At 34.7% G+C, this 16,978-nt stretch overlaps 1 protein-coding gene across 4 annotated transcripts in view; it reads left to right on the forward strand.

The window, feature by feature from the left end:
• LOC138699398 (uncharacterized) overlaps window positions 1–16,978 on the forward strand; it is a 76,892-nt gene that overhangs the window by 58,442 nt on the left and 1,472 nt on the right. For 2 of the 4 annotated variants that reach the window (XM_069825249.1, XM_069825251.1), the window contains exons 2-5: window positions 2,992–3,059; window positions 7,549–7,643; window positions 12,330–12,477; window positions 14,326–14,471. In XM_069825249.1, the coding sequence (XP_069681350.1) occupies window positions 2,992–3,059; window positions 7,549–7,643; window positions 12,330–12,477; window positions 14,326–14,471 (457 nt within the window). Of the gene's footprint in view, window positions 1–32; window positions 264–2,924; window positions 3,060–7,548; window positions 7,644–12,329; window positions 12,478–14,325; window positions 14,472–16,978 lie in introns of those variants that run through there. The other 2 variants (XM_069825252.1, XM_069825250.1) reach the window with 2 other exon arrangements.

Consider the following 16,978-nt stretch of genomic DNA (forward strand, 5'->3'; position numbering starts at 1 on the left):
TTCAGCAACCATTTTGTCCGTACACATTTAAAGGTTATGTGTGGCATGTTGTACAAGAAGTGCTGAAAGTCATGTTGCAGTCGGAAATTATAAACCAACTTTAATATGTGTATCTACTACTGTGTTTGTGTTGGATTCTCTTTCTGTTTCACGCTGTTTCAACATAGCTTGTGTACAGAAATGTTTCATTTTCCAATTTCACTTTCCCCGAATTCCGAATAAGTTGAGGTTAGAACCAAGTTGTCTCCGCACAGTTACGGAAGGTCAGGACGTTATGAAAGAGCAATCTTTACCAAGCTGATGTGTACTATGTCCGTGTTTTAATTGCTGTATACCTTATGTATTAAACAGCTTGGGTGCAGAAATGTTTCAGGCTAAACTAGCGCTGAGGTAGTTCCCTTCGTGCTCCGCTTATACACCTTGCATATACGAATCTGTGCATGTTAGGTTTGGTTAGTTTAGGCTTTTGTTATGCCTTGCATATACAATTAACTGCATCTTCACAAAACATCCCCTATAAATTTAACGACTTTTCACATCCGAAATCACCGGAACTATATCAGTGCTAGTTTCACCATGAATTGTGACTTTATAATTTCATAGAGTTGTCTTTGTCGAAATTTCTATTGTTAGATGCCTTTTCAGTAATTCTCCAGAAAAGCTACACTGAAGAAGGCCAACGTTCAATTTGGCACAGACGTAAATAATTACCGTTATTTTGCCCAATTGACTGGTTTCCATGTTATGTTCATCATAATCTGAATTGTAGTGAGTTCCGGCGCTATCTTCTGGTTTTCTGTGTTGGTGGGGTGTGTTTACGTTTGTCTCCCAATATTTTGCAGTGCATGCTACACCTCTCATATCTGGATCATAGTGTAGTACATTAAACCTTGCACCTGCTGTATAAACTGTCGCAGAATTCTAACCGCTACTTAAGATAGCATCGTCGTAAATGTCTCAGGACGGGTGTGACAAAAAAATGCACTTGTAGTGAACACCTCTAATGAAACAAGAAAAAACTGTGAACTTAATAAAACAATTATCTTGAGAATTTTTGTACCATACTTAAGTGATTTAATGTTATAAATGTTTCCTGTAATGATTGCACATTTATACCTGGATTATAACATTTTAAGTTAAAAATAATTATGCACAGGACGGGTGTGACACTGTGAAGTTATAACCTATTTGGTCTATGTTGTGTAGGTATATCAAAATAATGAAAATTTAAAACTAAACATGTTCCATACGATTTTAGGGAGCACTAAATTTAATTGTAATAAAATATTTTAACAACATTACAACAAACATAAACATAGAAATCAACTGAAATACTAGGCCTACTTAGTTCTAAGATTATTAAAAAATATCAATAGGCCTACTTCTAGAAAATACATAATAGAATCTGTTTCCTGAAACCTTTATAGTTAGTTCTGGAAGAACCTATCGGTTGTTCACGTGAAACATAAGACACATCATTTTTATCCATACTGAAAATCTGAACGTTTTTTCCGTCACACACTCTCAAGCACATAATTTTAACTTCACCATCTTCTTCAGCTGTCAGAACCTCGTTCCAAGATTTCTTCCTTTTCTTGAATGCTGTATTTGGAACATCTGGATTTGTATCCAGAAGTTTTTTAATATGCGCCTGTTTTTTACTCGGGCTTGTAGGAAGCACCTTCTTCACTCTTTCAACTGCCTTACAAACCAAGTGACTGCACACACTTGTAAGAACCAAGCTCAGGAGTTCCATTTTCAGCCTTTGCATGCTGCTCTCTTCTGCCTTTCAGCATCCTTACGTCTTTTTTTTTTTTTTTTGGCCTCTTCTTATCTCGCTTTCCCTTTCCTTTAACAAGTAAACTTTTCTGTATTCATTTTCATTCAGTTTCTTTCTCCAACTTTGTTTTGATGTTCTCCACTTTTCTCTTTTTTTTCTATATTTATCCACGGAGAATAAGAATGAGAGGAAATACATTTGAAATGTATTGTTTTGGAGAAGAACAAAATTCATGTGTGTGTGTGTGTGTGTGTGTGTGTATATATATATATATATATATATATAAACTATTCTTATTTGTGAGAATGAGCCTATGTGACATGAACACATACACGACAGAAGTCTCTTATAAAATTCAACTTTAAATTTAATTCACTTTTCCGTAAGTAATAGTAAATACAGTTTAATAACCTCAGTCATACTCTTTAGGACGGGTGTGACAGACATTAACGAGCGAATTTTTATGTCTTAATTCTGAATCAAGCAAATGTAATATTCAGATTGTATTGACTAGTGACTCAACCTTACTTCTGTAAACTTTTATTTCTTTTATAGTTTCTTATTAATAAATAAAATAAACTTTAGAGTAATTTGTGAGACGGGTGTGACCACACAACAATTGTTACCGTTAACATAATTAAAATTCATTATTGATGAAAAGAGGGAAAAATTTAAGGACTGCCAACATGGATCATTTTTCACACCGAAGTTCAGCATGTGCACACTTCACATTTGTTCAGAAAATAAACACCAACAGAGTGAATTAAGTTGTTGAACTTATTTCTACTGTAAAATATAAGTACCTAATAAGGGTTTATTATTATTAGTCTCCAGAAAGAAATACCGGTACTAAATTTTTAAAAAAGTCCAGGCTCAGTTTAGCATGGAATGGTTGTACGTTAAAATATACAGGAAGGCCTAAATATCAAACACTTTTTATGTTGCAAGTAGGCCTATTTGTGAAACCACGTGTTTATCACTATGTACATCCCACAAAAGCCAATGAAGCAAAATAAAATTGTGCCTTCAGAGTAGCTTTTCTGGGGAATTAGTCTTTTCTTCATGGCGGACTAATGTGAATTGTTCACTAGTCATGATTATTAATATATACAAAGAGAGAAATAGCTCTTTTTGTTTTCCTTAGGATATAATTTTGTGAGCATCTTGCCAATTATAAGCAAGAAGTCTTTATTTTAAAATGGTGGTTCCAGGCCTGCAATTATTTGGAACAGCATTCCGTGCTCTGAGACTCCTTTCTGCACGATCGTCTGCAACAATGGTGAGTATGAAAACATTTGACAGTGAGCTATGCGTTCGGTATTAGGCAGGTTTTTCGGCTATACATCTTGTACGAACATAGCTTAACCACAGTCTAGTATATACAATCACGAAGCTTGAGTTTATGAGGGTACTAGAAACAATAGTCTGTGCAGGTACTATTTCGCATTGTCTGTAATGAGGCGATAGTAGCGATCCTAGTGGTTAGCAACTATCAATGGATGCATATTTACTACGTATTGAGCTTCATGACTGTATATACTAGAGTGTGGCTTAACTGTAAAAGTTGCCATCAATATGACGAACTATAATAACATGACGGAATATAATAAAATGCCTAAGTTACTTAGTGATATACAGGGAACGGATTTATATGGACTAAAAATATATGAAATATGTAAATATATATGTAGTTATTTTTACCAAAATATGGAATTAAATATGGATTTTTACCAAAATATGGAATTAAATATGGACTTAAAATTATAAAAAAAATGACTATGTACGTTAAATATTGGTACATTTTAATCAAACTAAACAAAAAATATAATGGACGTACCTTATCTTCCAATGTAGTTTCAACAAAACACAATTTTTATTGTCTGTTACCATAACAATAGGTTACAAACATTTCTTTCAAGTGCTGAAAAGTGAATCTTCTTCTATTGTCTCTGAGGATAGATTTATACTGACTAAAAGAGCGTTCGACGTCACAAGAAGTAACTGGTACATAATTCAATTTCACAATGTCTGCTGGGGATAAGTCCAAGTTAATCTTCACTGTTGATTCACCACTCATCACAGCAACAACCTTTTGTAGTTCTTCATATCCAGGGTTTTTTGAAAGTACAGTGTCCACCTTAGCTCTTACTGCATCTGCAACTTTACCTCTACCACGATTCAGTTGTTCCACAGTACTATTTATAATTTCAAAACTTTCAGATAGTGAAAGGTGCCTATTTTGGAGACTTTTGAGCGTTTTTATGATGCATGAAAATGTATGCTGAATGTGAGCTAAGTCATTCTTCACACTTATGTCACAGGTAACTGTTTTCGCAGTATCAATTGAGACTGCATCTTCAGAGTCCAATGCAAGGAGAACATTGTTAATAGAGTCTATATGTTCGGCATAATATTCAACTGCTTCTAGCCATGTACCCCATCTAGTTAAAATTGGCTTTGGTGGCAATGGAATTTCAGGGTACATTTCTTTCAACACGTTAACTCTACTGGGAGCTTTGAGAAATACTTTTTTCACTGATGAAATCAACAAATCTACTTTAGGGAAATTGTCTCTGACCACTTCTGCCACACGATGAAATGCATGCGCCACACAAGTAAAATGAGTCAATTTAGGATATACAACAGATAATGCTTGTCCAGCTTTGACCATATAAGGGGCAGCATCGCTAATAAAGAATAACACATTATCGTACATAATACCCTTTGGCCACAGGATACCCATAGCTTCGTTGAACAGTTTAACTATAGTTTTGTTATTGCACTTTTTTAGAACATCACAATGTAAAAGAATTCGTTCAGAATATTGTTCACTTAACAAACCGATAACTACATTACCAACAAGTCTACCTTCTTTGTCGGGAGTCTCATCAATGGAAACCCAAATTGAACTATCTTTAATTTCATCTCTTATCTTCTGTATTGTCTCATCGTAGATGGATGGAGCATACGTCTTCCTAAGTGTTGACTCATCCGGGATTGTATGTTGAGTATATTTTTCAAGGAATTCCCTGAAGACCTTATTCTTTAGTTTGTAGAGAGGAATATCAGCAGAGATGAGAGAACGGCACAGGTCGATGTTAAACTCAGATCTTACATTCGATGTTGTTGGTTGTGTTAAAAACAATTGTCTCTGCTTGGAATTTAGTTGTTTGTTGGCCTGATGTTTACTAGTTGTAATGTGTTGTTGCACCAGGAACTTTTGTGTAGATGATACTGCACACTGACACAAATTACAAAATAATATTTTATTGTCAGTTGATAAACCATCTTCTTTAAATTCTGAAATGTAACTTGTTAGTTTTGATTTTAAATTGACTGAATGACGTACTTTTGGCATATTTACCGTCTTTATAGTATGATTTACAAAACTGAACCTATGTGTACTCTGACTGGCATTTAACTGTTGAGCTGCACAACTGAAGTCTGTTAAAAATTTTAAATTAAATTAATACAGTTTTGTAACTTACTTTCCCATTGTTGATAGGACTGCTAATTTTCAAATAACTCTGATGTTAAAGGGATTACTGAACATGTGTTTAAATCTCTATTGTTGAAATGTATTTTTAAAAGTTAATGGAATTTTGTTTTGTTTTATTGTTAAACCTAATATAATATGGACTGTTTTATATGAAATATGGAAAATATATGGAAATTAACGAAAATATGTACTAAACTCTAAAATATGGAAAAATATGGAAAATAAAAGTAGGATTTTTCAACCCTACACATTGTGAAACATAAAGATAATGCAAAATATAAATTATATTAGCTTTATAAGTAAATATGTATTTACATATAAATCCTTTCCCTGGTGATATATAACACGTCACGTTGTTGATATTGCAGTTTTGCTGTGTAGTAGGTATGTACAAAGAAGTTGTACCAGTACAAACCTATTTCTTCATACATAAAAATATCTGGACATTGGAGCAACGTAAATCTACTTTTAAAAATTGTATTTTATTACAGCTGTATAGGTATAATCTACGAGCAGAGTCGGAATTAGAACCTTTTGAAAAAAGGTCTTAAAAAAAGATAATAATAATAATAATAATAATAATAATAATAATAATAATAATAATAATAATTTATATCTACATATTTTTGTGATTTTTTTTTTCTACATCTGAAAGCTACAGTGCTGATTAAAGATCTATGGAAAACAATAAATGAAATGAAAAAATAAATAAATAAATAAATAAATAATAATAATAATAATTTAACTTAAAGCTTTTCATTTTGAAAAAGAGAGTCCTGGATGAAACAAAAGTCGTTGTGGGAAGTCAGTTATTTGGAATCCATTATCTAAAATGACACCTGAACAAGCAAGTTTATTTTATTTTCTAAAACGTTATTTTATGCATCCTCTATGCTACTTTGATATAGAATTTAAATAAATTCTCATAGTGTGATAAAAATCCTTAATGATACTGTCTGTACAGCACCATAACATGCGACTTCCAGTTGGGTTATTGTGTTCCCCTCCATTACACGTTCTTGTTCCACATTATTGATTTGAACAGACATATTATAGATTAAAGTTTTATTTCCTTACTATGAAAAAGAGTCGAGTCTCGTTATATAAGTGCAATACTAATCTCCATAATTCATCGTACAGGTGCAGTCTGTTCCACGGAAAAGTTGCTATAATGACGTTATATAAACTAGTGACGTATATGAAGGGTAGGCCTATACTATTCCGAAGAGACATGAGAGCATTACCTATAAACGAGTATTGTTGCGTTATGGCATTATAATTAAATAAATGCAGAGATTCTTCACTTAGTCATTGGCCTACATGAAATGCATAAAATCGTAAACTGGATCATTAAAAAAAAATAAATATGTGTAATCAGATCTGATGGCCTCATCAGATGAAATAAAGCAAACCGTTAGATATAAAAGGGAATTGTGATGTGAAGTGGCCTGTCTGGAGCCAACTGAAAATATTTAGTTGAAATAATAAAACAGACGTTATTGAAATAATAGATCATGTTGGGTGTAAAACAGTACCCCAAATGGGGTCTTAGTTTTTAATGAAGTGGAAGAGGGATGTAGTACTTCCGAAGATGGGGTAGTGTGACCTGTTCAGAAGAAGAGTCAGAAATTATAAATAAATCTACCGTTATAACGAAAAGTATTCGTTAATTTGTGTGGTATTTCAGTTAAGTAAAATCAGAAAGTAACCTGAACATTTATCTTCCACTGCAGTCATTCTGCTTGGTGGGTGTGTTTTCGACTACAAATGCAACACTTTACAGGGACACTTGTGTCCTGGAGTATTAGCTTTCTAGAACAACCGTCACGTTTCAATCAAATGATGGAAATGTTTCAAACGTGAAGTCACGCACTTTAATTGACCAATTTACGTGGTGAACTAGATTAAGATAAATGGCGACTAATGATCAATAGGAGAGGGAGGAATCCGAATGTTCATTTGGCATATTCAATTAACCCCCAACTGGTATCACTTTTTAAGTGTACATTACGATATCAAGCAATATGGGTCTATATTGACCCATAGATACCAGTTGAGGGTTAAGTCTAGCTTCAGCTCACTGAGTAAATTGAGGATTATGTTTTCATATGCTTTTTTTTTTAATGCGAGTTAAAGTTGTAACTGCTGTTTTGTATTAGTTTATCTTAAAAGTAAGGGAAAAATTTCTTTATTGCACATTTTCTTTTAACATTCAGTACAGTGATTTGTTCCTATTGTATAATAGGTATTTGTTTTTCTTTTTTCTCAGGCAACAACTCCCGAAGATTGGAAAAATGCTTCATCCATTTATGATTTTACTGTGAAGGACATAAATGGTCAAGATGTATCTCTGGAGAAATACAAGTATGCTGTGTTTTAATATCCCAATTCTCTGACATTTTTCTTATATCGCCTCTTCTAGTTCCGCTCTTGCTGTTTCTTTTCTCCTACTTCATTGTTTCGTCTTATTAATTATTATTATTATTATTATTATTATTATTATTATTATCATCATTATTATCATTATCATAATGAATGAATTAAGTGCTCAGAACATTTCTTTTCTAATATGCACTAAACGTCTGTGATGTTGTTAGCATTTTTATCCGAGTGTTGATACCTTTGCAGTTTAGTATGTAGGGTAAGTACCCTACATAGTTCATAGTTCAAGTTCATAGTTGAATCTTTCTCTCTATAGAGAACACATTTTGGTGATATATAAGTTCCAATTCTGAAGAGATGTGCTGTCAAATATCAGTTATTAGTCTGAAGATAGCTGCTCTTCTGGGAGAATTAGGAATCAAATTTTTATTATTTAAAATTTGGCACTAAGATTTACTCTCCAAACTTTTTTATTATTCTTCATTCTTGAATACACTCTTTTAACACTTCTATAATCACTGATGAACTGTTAAGTTATCTTCATCTTCCTAACAGGTAATAATCCTAAAAAAAATTGTTCCAGTCTACAAAATTTCCCTTCCATCTCTTCACAAGGCATCCTAGTGATCTTTCTCCTGCTGGTCTGTAATTTAAGACTGCTCGACAGATCCTTTTCTAGGCATAAGCTTGACTTGATGGTGCCAGTTATCTTGGTATCGGTGTATATACTGCTGTACTGATTCCATTCTGAGCTCTTATAAAATATATCTTCATTTCTTTTGTGATTCCATTTGGTATAGACAGCTGCTTGGCGCATGAACTTCATTTCACTAACAGTAATCCTATTTCCATCATTCTTTCTTTAAGTCCAAACTTCACTGTCATAACAAAGAACTGGTCTCGCTAGGGTTTTGTACAGACAACAGCAGGTATGTTTTTTGACTCATCCCCTAAATCCTAGAATGATGCAAACAATATCGAAACTGCTCAATCAGATAACAAAACACCAAAATTTATAATATTAACACAGTGAAGTAGTTATTATTTATTCACATAACTTAACAGTTCATCAATGTTTTTATTATTATTATTATTATTATTATTTAATAGTGTCTCTCTTTATTTTTCTTTATTAATAATTTTGCTGAATAATACGAAATCTCGGAATGAAATCTTTGTTGCATTGTGGTTCCTTTCTTTGTAAAAAAAAAAAAAAGTCTGCATTTTGATTTCTCTGTAGATTACATTGCAAGGCTGTTTTTGTGCGAATTTAAATTTGATGTTGGTTTCTCTCACTCTGTTGCCGTTTGATGTTATTGAAACTATAGCCAGAATTGCAGATTTTGAATCACAGAATATGTCTAATTTGGTAAATGAATTTATTCTGTAAATTAATTGTAGGACGGTATTAATAGCTTCTAATTCTCCATCGTAGTGTGTAGTGTTCTCCTAGTGTAAGGTAAATGCAAGATTTTGGCCAGACAGCCACTATTATTGTCATGTTTAGACATCGAATTTATATGGACTAAAAGTTGAGAATGCCCACCGAGTGTGCTAGAGTGGACGTGGTGTCCATAGGGTGGTTCACTGGACTTGAAATCTAACAACTAGAGAAGTATTTAAAGTAAAGGAACCGTATGCTGGTGTGCTCTGAGGTTGGATGTGACCCAGGTCCAAGAGCTTTCAAATGGACACCACACTCAAGTGGCTTTCTCAACTCCTAGTGCATATAAATCCCTTGCCTAAACTCCACCACCACCGTCCAGATTTTTATGTAATTATTTTTCCCTTAGTAAGTATCTGTCTGAAAATTGAAAATGTTGGCAAATGAAGTTTTTAATTTTAATACTACATATTTTTACTTATTTCTCATAATAATACATGTTTTAAGATAGTTACATAAAAAAGGTAAAGGTATCCCCATAACATGCCATGAAGGCACTTGGGGGGGCATGGAGGTAGAGCCCCATGCTTTCCATGACCTCGGCACTAGAATGAGGTGGTGTGGTCGGCACCACGCTCTGACCGCCTTTTACCCCCGGGAAGGACCCGGTACTCAATTTTATAGGAGGCTGAGTGAACCTCGGGGCCGTTCTGAAAGTTTGGCAACGGGAAAAGTCCTGTCACCACCTGGGATCGAACCCCGGGCCTTCCAGTCCGTAGCCAGCTGCTCTACCAACTGAGCTACCCGGCCACCAAGATAGTTACATATTTTACAAAAAATTAACAGGGATGCTAAATGTCTTTTAATTAAATGCCTTGTTAAGAAAATGAATTAGTATTTCAGCATAAACTAAAAGGGAATTATAAATATGTTTATACAATTTTAAACCCAATGTTATCAGTACACAATGGGATATATATTTCAGAATTCAGGACAAGACAATCACTTAGGTAATCATGAAGTCCTTGAAAAAAATCGGGGTTCCTCCAGTGTGTTCACTGTTACCTTGATCTTCATCGGAAAAACAAGGAACCCTCCAGAAGACATTGCTGTCAGCCACATTTGTTTGTTTGAATATGCACAATGTAACCTCATGCGTGTCTAGAGATAATTTTCCATGTATAAAAACATGCTATTGAATCACCGACGGAACTTACGATATGAAGAACTATCTTGTAGCATATTGTGCTTCACGTCTTGATTACGATATGAAGAACTATCTTGTAGCATATTGTGCTTCACGTCTTGATTAACTTTAAAATCGCATCAAAAACTATACCGTGACATATATAGATATGTAATTTGTATGAAACTAATCTCGTTTACTTAAAATAAAACTATTTAAAAAAAACAGCAATTAATTTTAAGTCCCTGTGAAATTTTGATATTATATATTTAGTACATATTGTGAGGTTTTTAGTTATCTACTTTGAGGGTCAAAATTGCATAAAAATCTGGACTGTAATCATCATAATTATCATCATTTCGGTCTCGTTATAACATTTATTTTAAGTAAAATAGGAAATTAATGTAAGATATCAGCAACTGATACAGCCTAAATCCTCCTGCATATGAAGTTGATGAACTTGAGTGCTGAGATAATCAAATTTCGAAATTGTTAGGTGTTTTGCAGTATCATAGACGCAAAAAATCCAACTTTTGGAAGTATGATACTAATGATGGAGCTGATGACACAACATATATGACATGGTGCAAAAAACCAACAGTATTGCAGCAGTGGCGGTGCTAGGATTTGCGAGGCCCTTGGCAAACCTGTATTCAATATAATAATAACAGTAATAATAATAATAACAGAAATAGTATATTAAACTATTCGCCATATTATGAAGCTGAATTCTGACCATGCCTTCATTTTTGGTCTTACAAAAAATCTTACACACTGACAATAAATCACAGTAATCTATTAGGTTAATATTTTTGAAGTGAACTAAAATGTTTGCACACAAAATCAAAATTCATTTCATTTTTCTAGATTTCATTGAACTGAAATCTTGAATTACATCTGAACAGACTGGACTATTTTCGTGGAATTTTAGACGACTTACTAAGGTTTTCCCAGTCGTTACACCCCTTAGAAGATAAAGCTGTCATTGAGGTCGAAAAAAATCTGCAAGCAAAACAATGTACTCTATCAATTTTTAGAATATAGGCTACAAGCCATTGTCGGTCCTGTTTTTCTTTATTGCTTAAAATCGTGAAATAATGAATAAGTGAAAAGTATCTCTGATTGACGTCCAATGGAAACAGATTTTTCTTCTCAAATGGTTCTTTTTCGAAAATTTGCAGCCTTTCCTTGTCCTGAGTGGGATGTAGCAATTTGCCAAAGTCAGTGCTATTAAAAGTGCATATTTTAATATTTGAACCTGCTGCATTAATGTTTTCATTAGAAGACACACCACCAGTGTCACTGTTTATATTACTTTCATGAGATCGACTGTAGTTTTTGTACTCACATTTATTTGTAGAGGTGGGGGGGTTCTTGAAGGGTCGAATCATTCGTAGCAGAATGCTCAGTTATGGGCACTGTTTCAGCGATCTTAATTTCAACATTGGACCGCATAATTGTTTCTTCAATTGCTCTGTCGTCGCCTATTTTTGCCTTTTTAAATGGTCTGATTCGAATTTTCTACCTCTGTTGCATTCACTCCTGGGCGTCACAACGAAAACATAATACAGTAAACTTAAAAAATAATGATCACTCTCTTGGGAAAGCATAACTGAATAAACATCACTGAAACTTTATCATAACAAGAAGGAATCTTATTGTCGGACAGATGTTAACTGTGATACGCTTGTATAACAAAACTTCGTGATAATTATTTCATTTTTATCATTATATTTAATATTTTCTCATTGTTGATCGAATGTGTGCGTGGAGTGGGAGAAATGGAAATACGAGTTCCAAGAAAGCCATTCAAGTGAGAAGGAAGGAATGGATGAATGCAGTTTGAATGCTAGACTCTGGTGGCGATTACTATTATATTCAGTTAAGGATGAAAATAAATAAGAATCTGGAAACAGAAGAAGAAATAACATGTAAATAAAAGGAAACAGAGGTATCTAAATGAAAAATCAAATTTTAAATACTCGTAGTGCGAGGCCCTAGGCAGCAGCATGTGGAGTGCTGTGAAAGTTCTGTACTTAATGAAGTTTGCTGTTCCACGCTTTCATTGGAGAGATGATGTGTAACTCTATTAATACAGGAGCCACGTGGCACTGATTGTGAACGTGGCCTCGAAGTGTGGTCTGACCGCAACAAACTACAAGGAGCTCGCTGAGCTGCACGACAAGTATGCCGAGGAGAAGGGGCTGCGCATACTGGCTTTCCCCTGCAACCAGTTCAACGGTCAGGTAAGACGCAAACCATTTGTTGATTTTCGAAACCCCAAATTCATCATGATACTGGGTGGGTGCCTGTCTCGTATGCTGTCCGAAATTTCATGAGAAAATTCCTTCCGTGTGACGGCTGAAACAATTGCTCATTTTAAAGTAACATTAAAAATGATTACAGTATGTTGTTGTTATCATTGTTGTGTAGTCAACTGTCTGAAGACTGATCCACCCACAAGGCACCACTTATGAGGCAACTAGGCCAGGAGGTGATGGGGTAGGGTGGTCAGTTCCTTTCCCCTTCCATTGCATATATCGTCGATTAGCTATATGTTACATTAATATCATTAACAATTATTATTAATTATCATCATTCATTTTCTCAGCATCATCTCTGTGGAGGAAGCTGCAATTTTTTATTAGCTATTTAACAGTATTTTTGTAAATTTTAGCACGAGTTGTTTGTATTGTCATTGAAATATATATACAGTAAAACCTCGATAAGACGCACTCGCTTATTATGCTATCCCGTGTAATACGCTTCTTTGTCCGGTTCCTGCACATTTCATATATAACACCTTTATAAAATATCCCGTTTGTTGTGCTCAAGTCCCGCATAATACGCTGTTTTTGTGGAATATTTTCGATGCAATTTTCAGCCATGTACTATAATAGCAATGAAACATCTTGGTCATTTAACTCACTGGTGCCATTAACCTGAAAAGTATTGGTATTCGACCCTTTACCTACGCATTTAAACGTTCATACTTCATACCTTAGTATACCCCAACCTCTTGTTACGCTCTCTTATTTGATTCCTTACCTGCGTGGTTAAAGCCTACATACAGTTACAATACCTCACCCTCCTGCTAACCCTCTCTCTCAAACAACATTCCTCACTCGGCCGTAATAAAATTCTGGAAATTTTTACTGGGCAGTTTGTTGTCCTTTTGTGTATTGAAGTGTCTGTGAATGTGATTACGATAAACGTTAAACGAAAAGCCTTTTCTGTGTCGGAAAAATTGGAAATTTTACGAAAGTACGATGAGAACAGTACTCTTACTCAGAAACAACTCTCTGATTCATTAGGAATCCCATCATCGACATTAAAAACGATAATAAAAAATCGCGACTCAATCACTACAGCTGCGACGTCGGGAGGATGTAAGCGCAGAAACTGAAGTGTGGTAAACATGAGGACACGCACACGGCAAACAACTATAATTTTTTTTTTTCAAAAGAATTAAGTACAGTACATAATGTAAATGTCTTTGATGTACAGTTCAGTAATTACATAATAGAATAATACTATATTACCGTTCATGAATCATGTATTTCAACAAAGAAAAAATGCTAATATATATATACTGTATATAAGTCAAAATTAGTATACCCGCCTAATACGCGATCTCGGTTAATACGCGTTTTACACCCGGTCTCTTGAACAGCATCTTATCGGGGCTTTACTGTACGTACATACAGACATAGGTACCACATTTATTCGAATATAAGACGACTCCTAGTTTATGTGAAATATATATAGGTACCATATTTATCCTAATATTAGACAACCCCTACTTTAAAAATTAAATTATGGTTTATTTAACGATGCTTGCAACTGCAGAGGTTATATCTGTTTTTCAAATGTTCACACTGCTGCCAACCTAGCAGTGATTAGTGAAGGGGTTGGCAACCAAACGCATTTTAAGTTTTAAGGCATTCATTGTACTCCAGTCCCAATAATCTGTGTGATAAGAAAACAAGTAGCATTATATACCGAGCATTAATTAATTGTCGAGTTTTGTCGTTCATTTCTTCAAAGATAATCACTTGCTTCTTCTCACTACATGTCCATGTAATCTGTTACAGGAACCTGGAGATTCTGAGGAGATAGTATGCTTTGCAAGAAAGAAGAATGCAAATTTCGACATGTTCGAGAAAATTGATGTCAATGGAAACAATGCTTCTCCTCTGTGGAAATATTTGAAGCATAAGCAAGGAGGAACTCTTGGAGAGTGAGTGCTGCACTTATCTTCATGTTGCAGTTTTAATGTCGATGTATCTCCATCTCCTGTATTTGCTACTAAGTTTTAATAGTCTCCCAGCTCTCATATTTTTCTTTTTCTTTCTTTTTTTTTTTTTTTGAGCATTTTTCTCCCTTATTTTTGCATGCTGTACAAATCTTTATTCTAAACACTTAATTTTAACGTGAATGATGATTTATATGAGAATTTTGTTGTTCAAGAGATACCTTAAAATTTTCAGTCTTATTAGAAAGTAAGACTTGCCAGAAATGGATTTTAGTGCTCACCTGTTTAAAATCAAACCATGCTAATGTTATAAATTTGAAGAAAAAAAAAAATGGCAAGTTTTATATTAATCATACCAAGTGTAATTCTCATACAAAGAGGGTGTTCTGTCTCATGAATAATAATTGGACAGATATTCGAAATAGGAGCACAACACATCTAATCAAACCAAAGCTGCAAAATGCAGTCGACTTCAGCTATTACGCAAAACAGAATCTGTCTCAAAATACTCTTAATTCAAGCCTAGATGCCGCAGTCCAGAATTAAGTTGTCTAGTAACTGAACTGAATAATTTATCAATTTTCTATGTGAAATTTTGTCTATTCCTTAGGCTCCCGTATTTTCTTCAAAAAAAGTTGGCAACCCTAAACGTGAGTGGAGAGTGGGGACAGTAATGGCAGATGGTGGAAATGGATTGTCTGGAGTTATGTCAGTTCCAGGATTAGTGTAGTTATTAGTCAGACAGACTGTTGAGATTTCATATTAATTGTAGGTAAATGTAATAGGAAGTCATGGTTATACAGAAATGTGGTGGTACACCATAACTGTTATAGATGTTGACGACAATAAATATCATTATTGAGATCACTGGACGAACACTCACAGTGCCTCTTTAGTATTGACCAGTCACACTTGGAATACCAAATGACGTTGATAGGACCTTTCAGAAATAAATGAAAAACACACACCCTATGACATAGGTTACCCATTCTTACATTGTTCAAGTTGTGGAAAGAATTGAGACAAATGGAACTAAAAGCTTATCTGTCGTCGTGATCGTTGATTGAGGGGGAGGGAGTGCAGGAGGCAGAGATATGAGTGCAGCATTGCCTTATTTTCTGCAGCTTGTATGCAGGGTAATAATAATACGTTAAGACTAGGCTCCTATTTCTGAAATTGGTATTTATAGGCACTGTGAAACTTGGACAGGCACTTTTAAGGGACCAGACATGGATTCTGGATTAATTTTCCCAACTTATGCATGCAGGAATAAAATAGGCAAAAAAGAAATGTTCGAGCTCATTCTGTTAGTGCACTTCCCTTGTGAGCTAAGGATTGATGTGGCAACACTGTCTTCACCTGCCTTGTGCTGTCGGAAAGATGAGTGAGAACTTAGTTTCTATTCTTTCCTTGTGAGAGCTTCAGATGTAGTGGTCTGTTGTGTCTTGTAATAGATAATTCCTTTAGAGTTACTATGAGTGCAATAATCTCGTTACATCTTGCAGAAGCATTGTCGAAAAATTTGTAACGTCCTTGAAAAACTTCGACTTATATTTTAATACTTACTTACTGGCTTTTAAGGAACCCGGAGGTTCATTGCCGCCCTCACATAAGCCCTCCATTCGTCCCTATCCTGAGCAAGATTAATCCAGTCTCTACCATCATATCCCACCTCCCTCAACTCCATTTTAATATTATCTTCCCACCTACGTCTCGGCCTCCCCAAAGGTCTTTTTCCCTCCGGCCTCCCAACTAACACTCTATATGCATTTCTGGATTCGCCCATACGTGCTACATGTCCTGCCCATCTCAAACGTCTGGATTTTATGTTCCTAATTATGTCAGGTGAAGAATACAATGCGTGCAGCTCTGCGTTGTGTAACTTTCTCCATTCTCCTGTAACTTCATCCCTCTTAGCCCCAAATATTTTCCTAAGAACCTTATTCTCAAACACCCTTAATCTCTGTTCCTCTCTCAAAGTGAGAGTCCAAGTTTCACAACCATACAGAACAACCGGTAATATAACTGTTTTATAAATTCTAATTTTCAGATTTTTTGACAGAAGACTAGAAGACAAAAGCTCCTCAACCGAATAATAACAGGCATTTCCCATATTTATTCTGTGTTTAATTTCCTCCCGAGTGTCATTTACATTTGTTACTGCTGCTCCAAGATATTTGAATTTTTCCACCTCTTCGAAAGATAAATATCCAATTTTTATAGTTCCATTTCGTACAATATTCTGGTCACGAGACATAATCATATACAAAGGCCTGGTTGCAGAAACACCAATCAAATATGATTGGCAATCAAGAAGGGTTTAATTGGCCATCAGTTCTATTTCTTTTGCAGAAAGAACAGTCAGTCTTTTCGGGATTTACTTCCAAACCTATCACTTTACTTGCTTCAACTAGAATTTCCGTGTTTTCCCTAATCGTTTGTGGATTTTCTCCTAGCATATTCACGTCATCCGGATAGATAAGAAGCTGATG

This window comes from Periplaneta americana, chromosome 5 (genome assembly GCF_040183065.1).
Source record: "Periplaneta americana isolate PAMFEO1 chromosome 5, P.americana_PAMFEO1_priV1, whole genome shotgun sequence".
Taxonomy (NCBI): Eukaryota; Metazoa; Arthropoda; class Insecta; order Blattodea; family Blattidae; genus Periplaneta; species Periplaneta americana.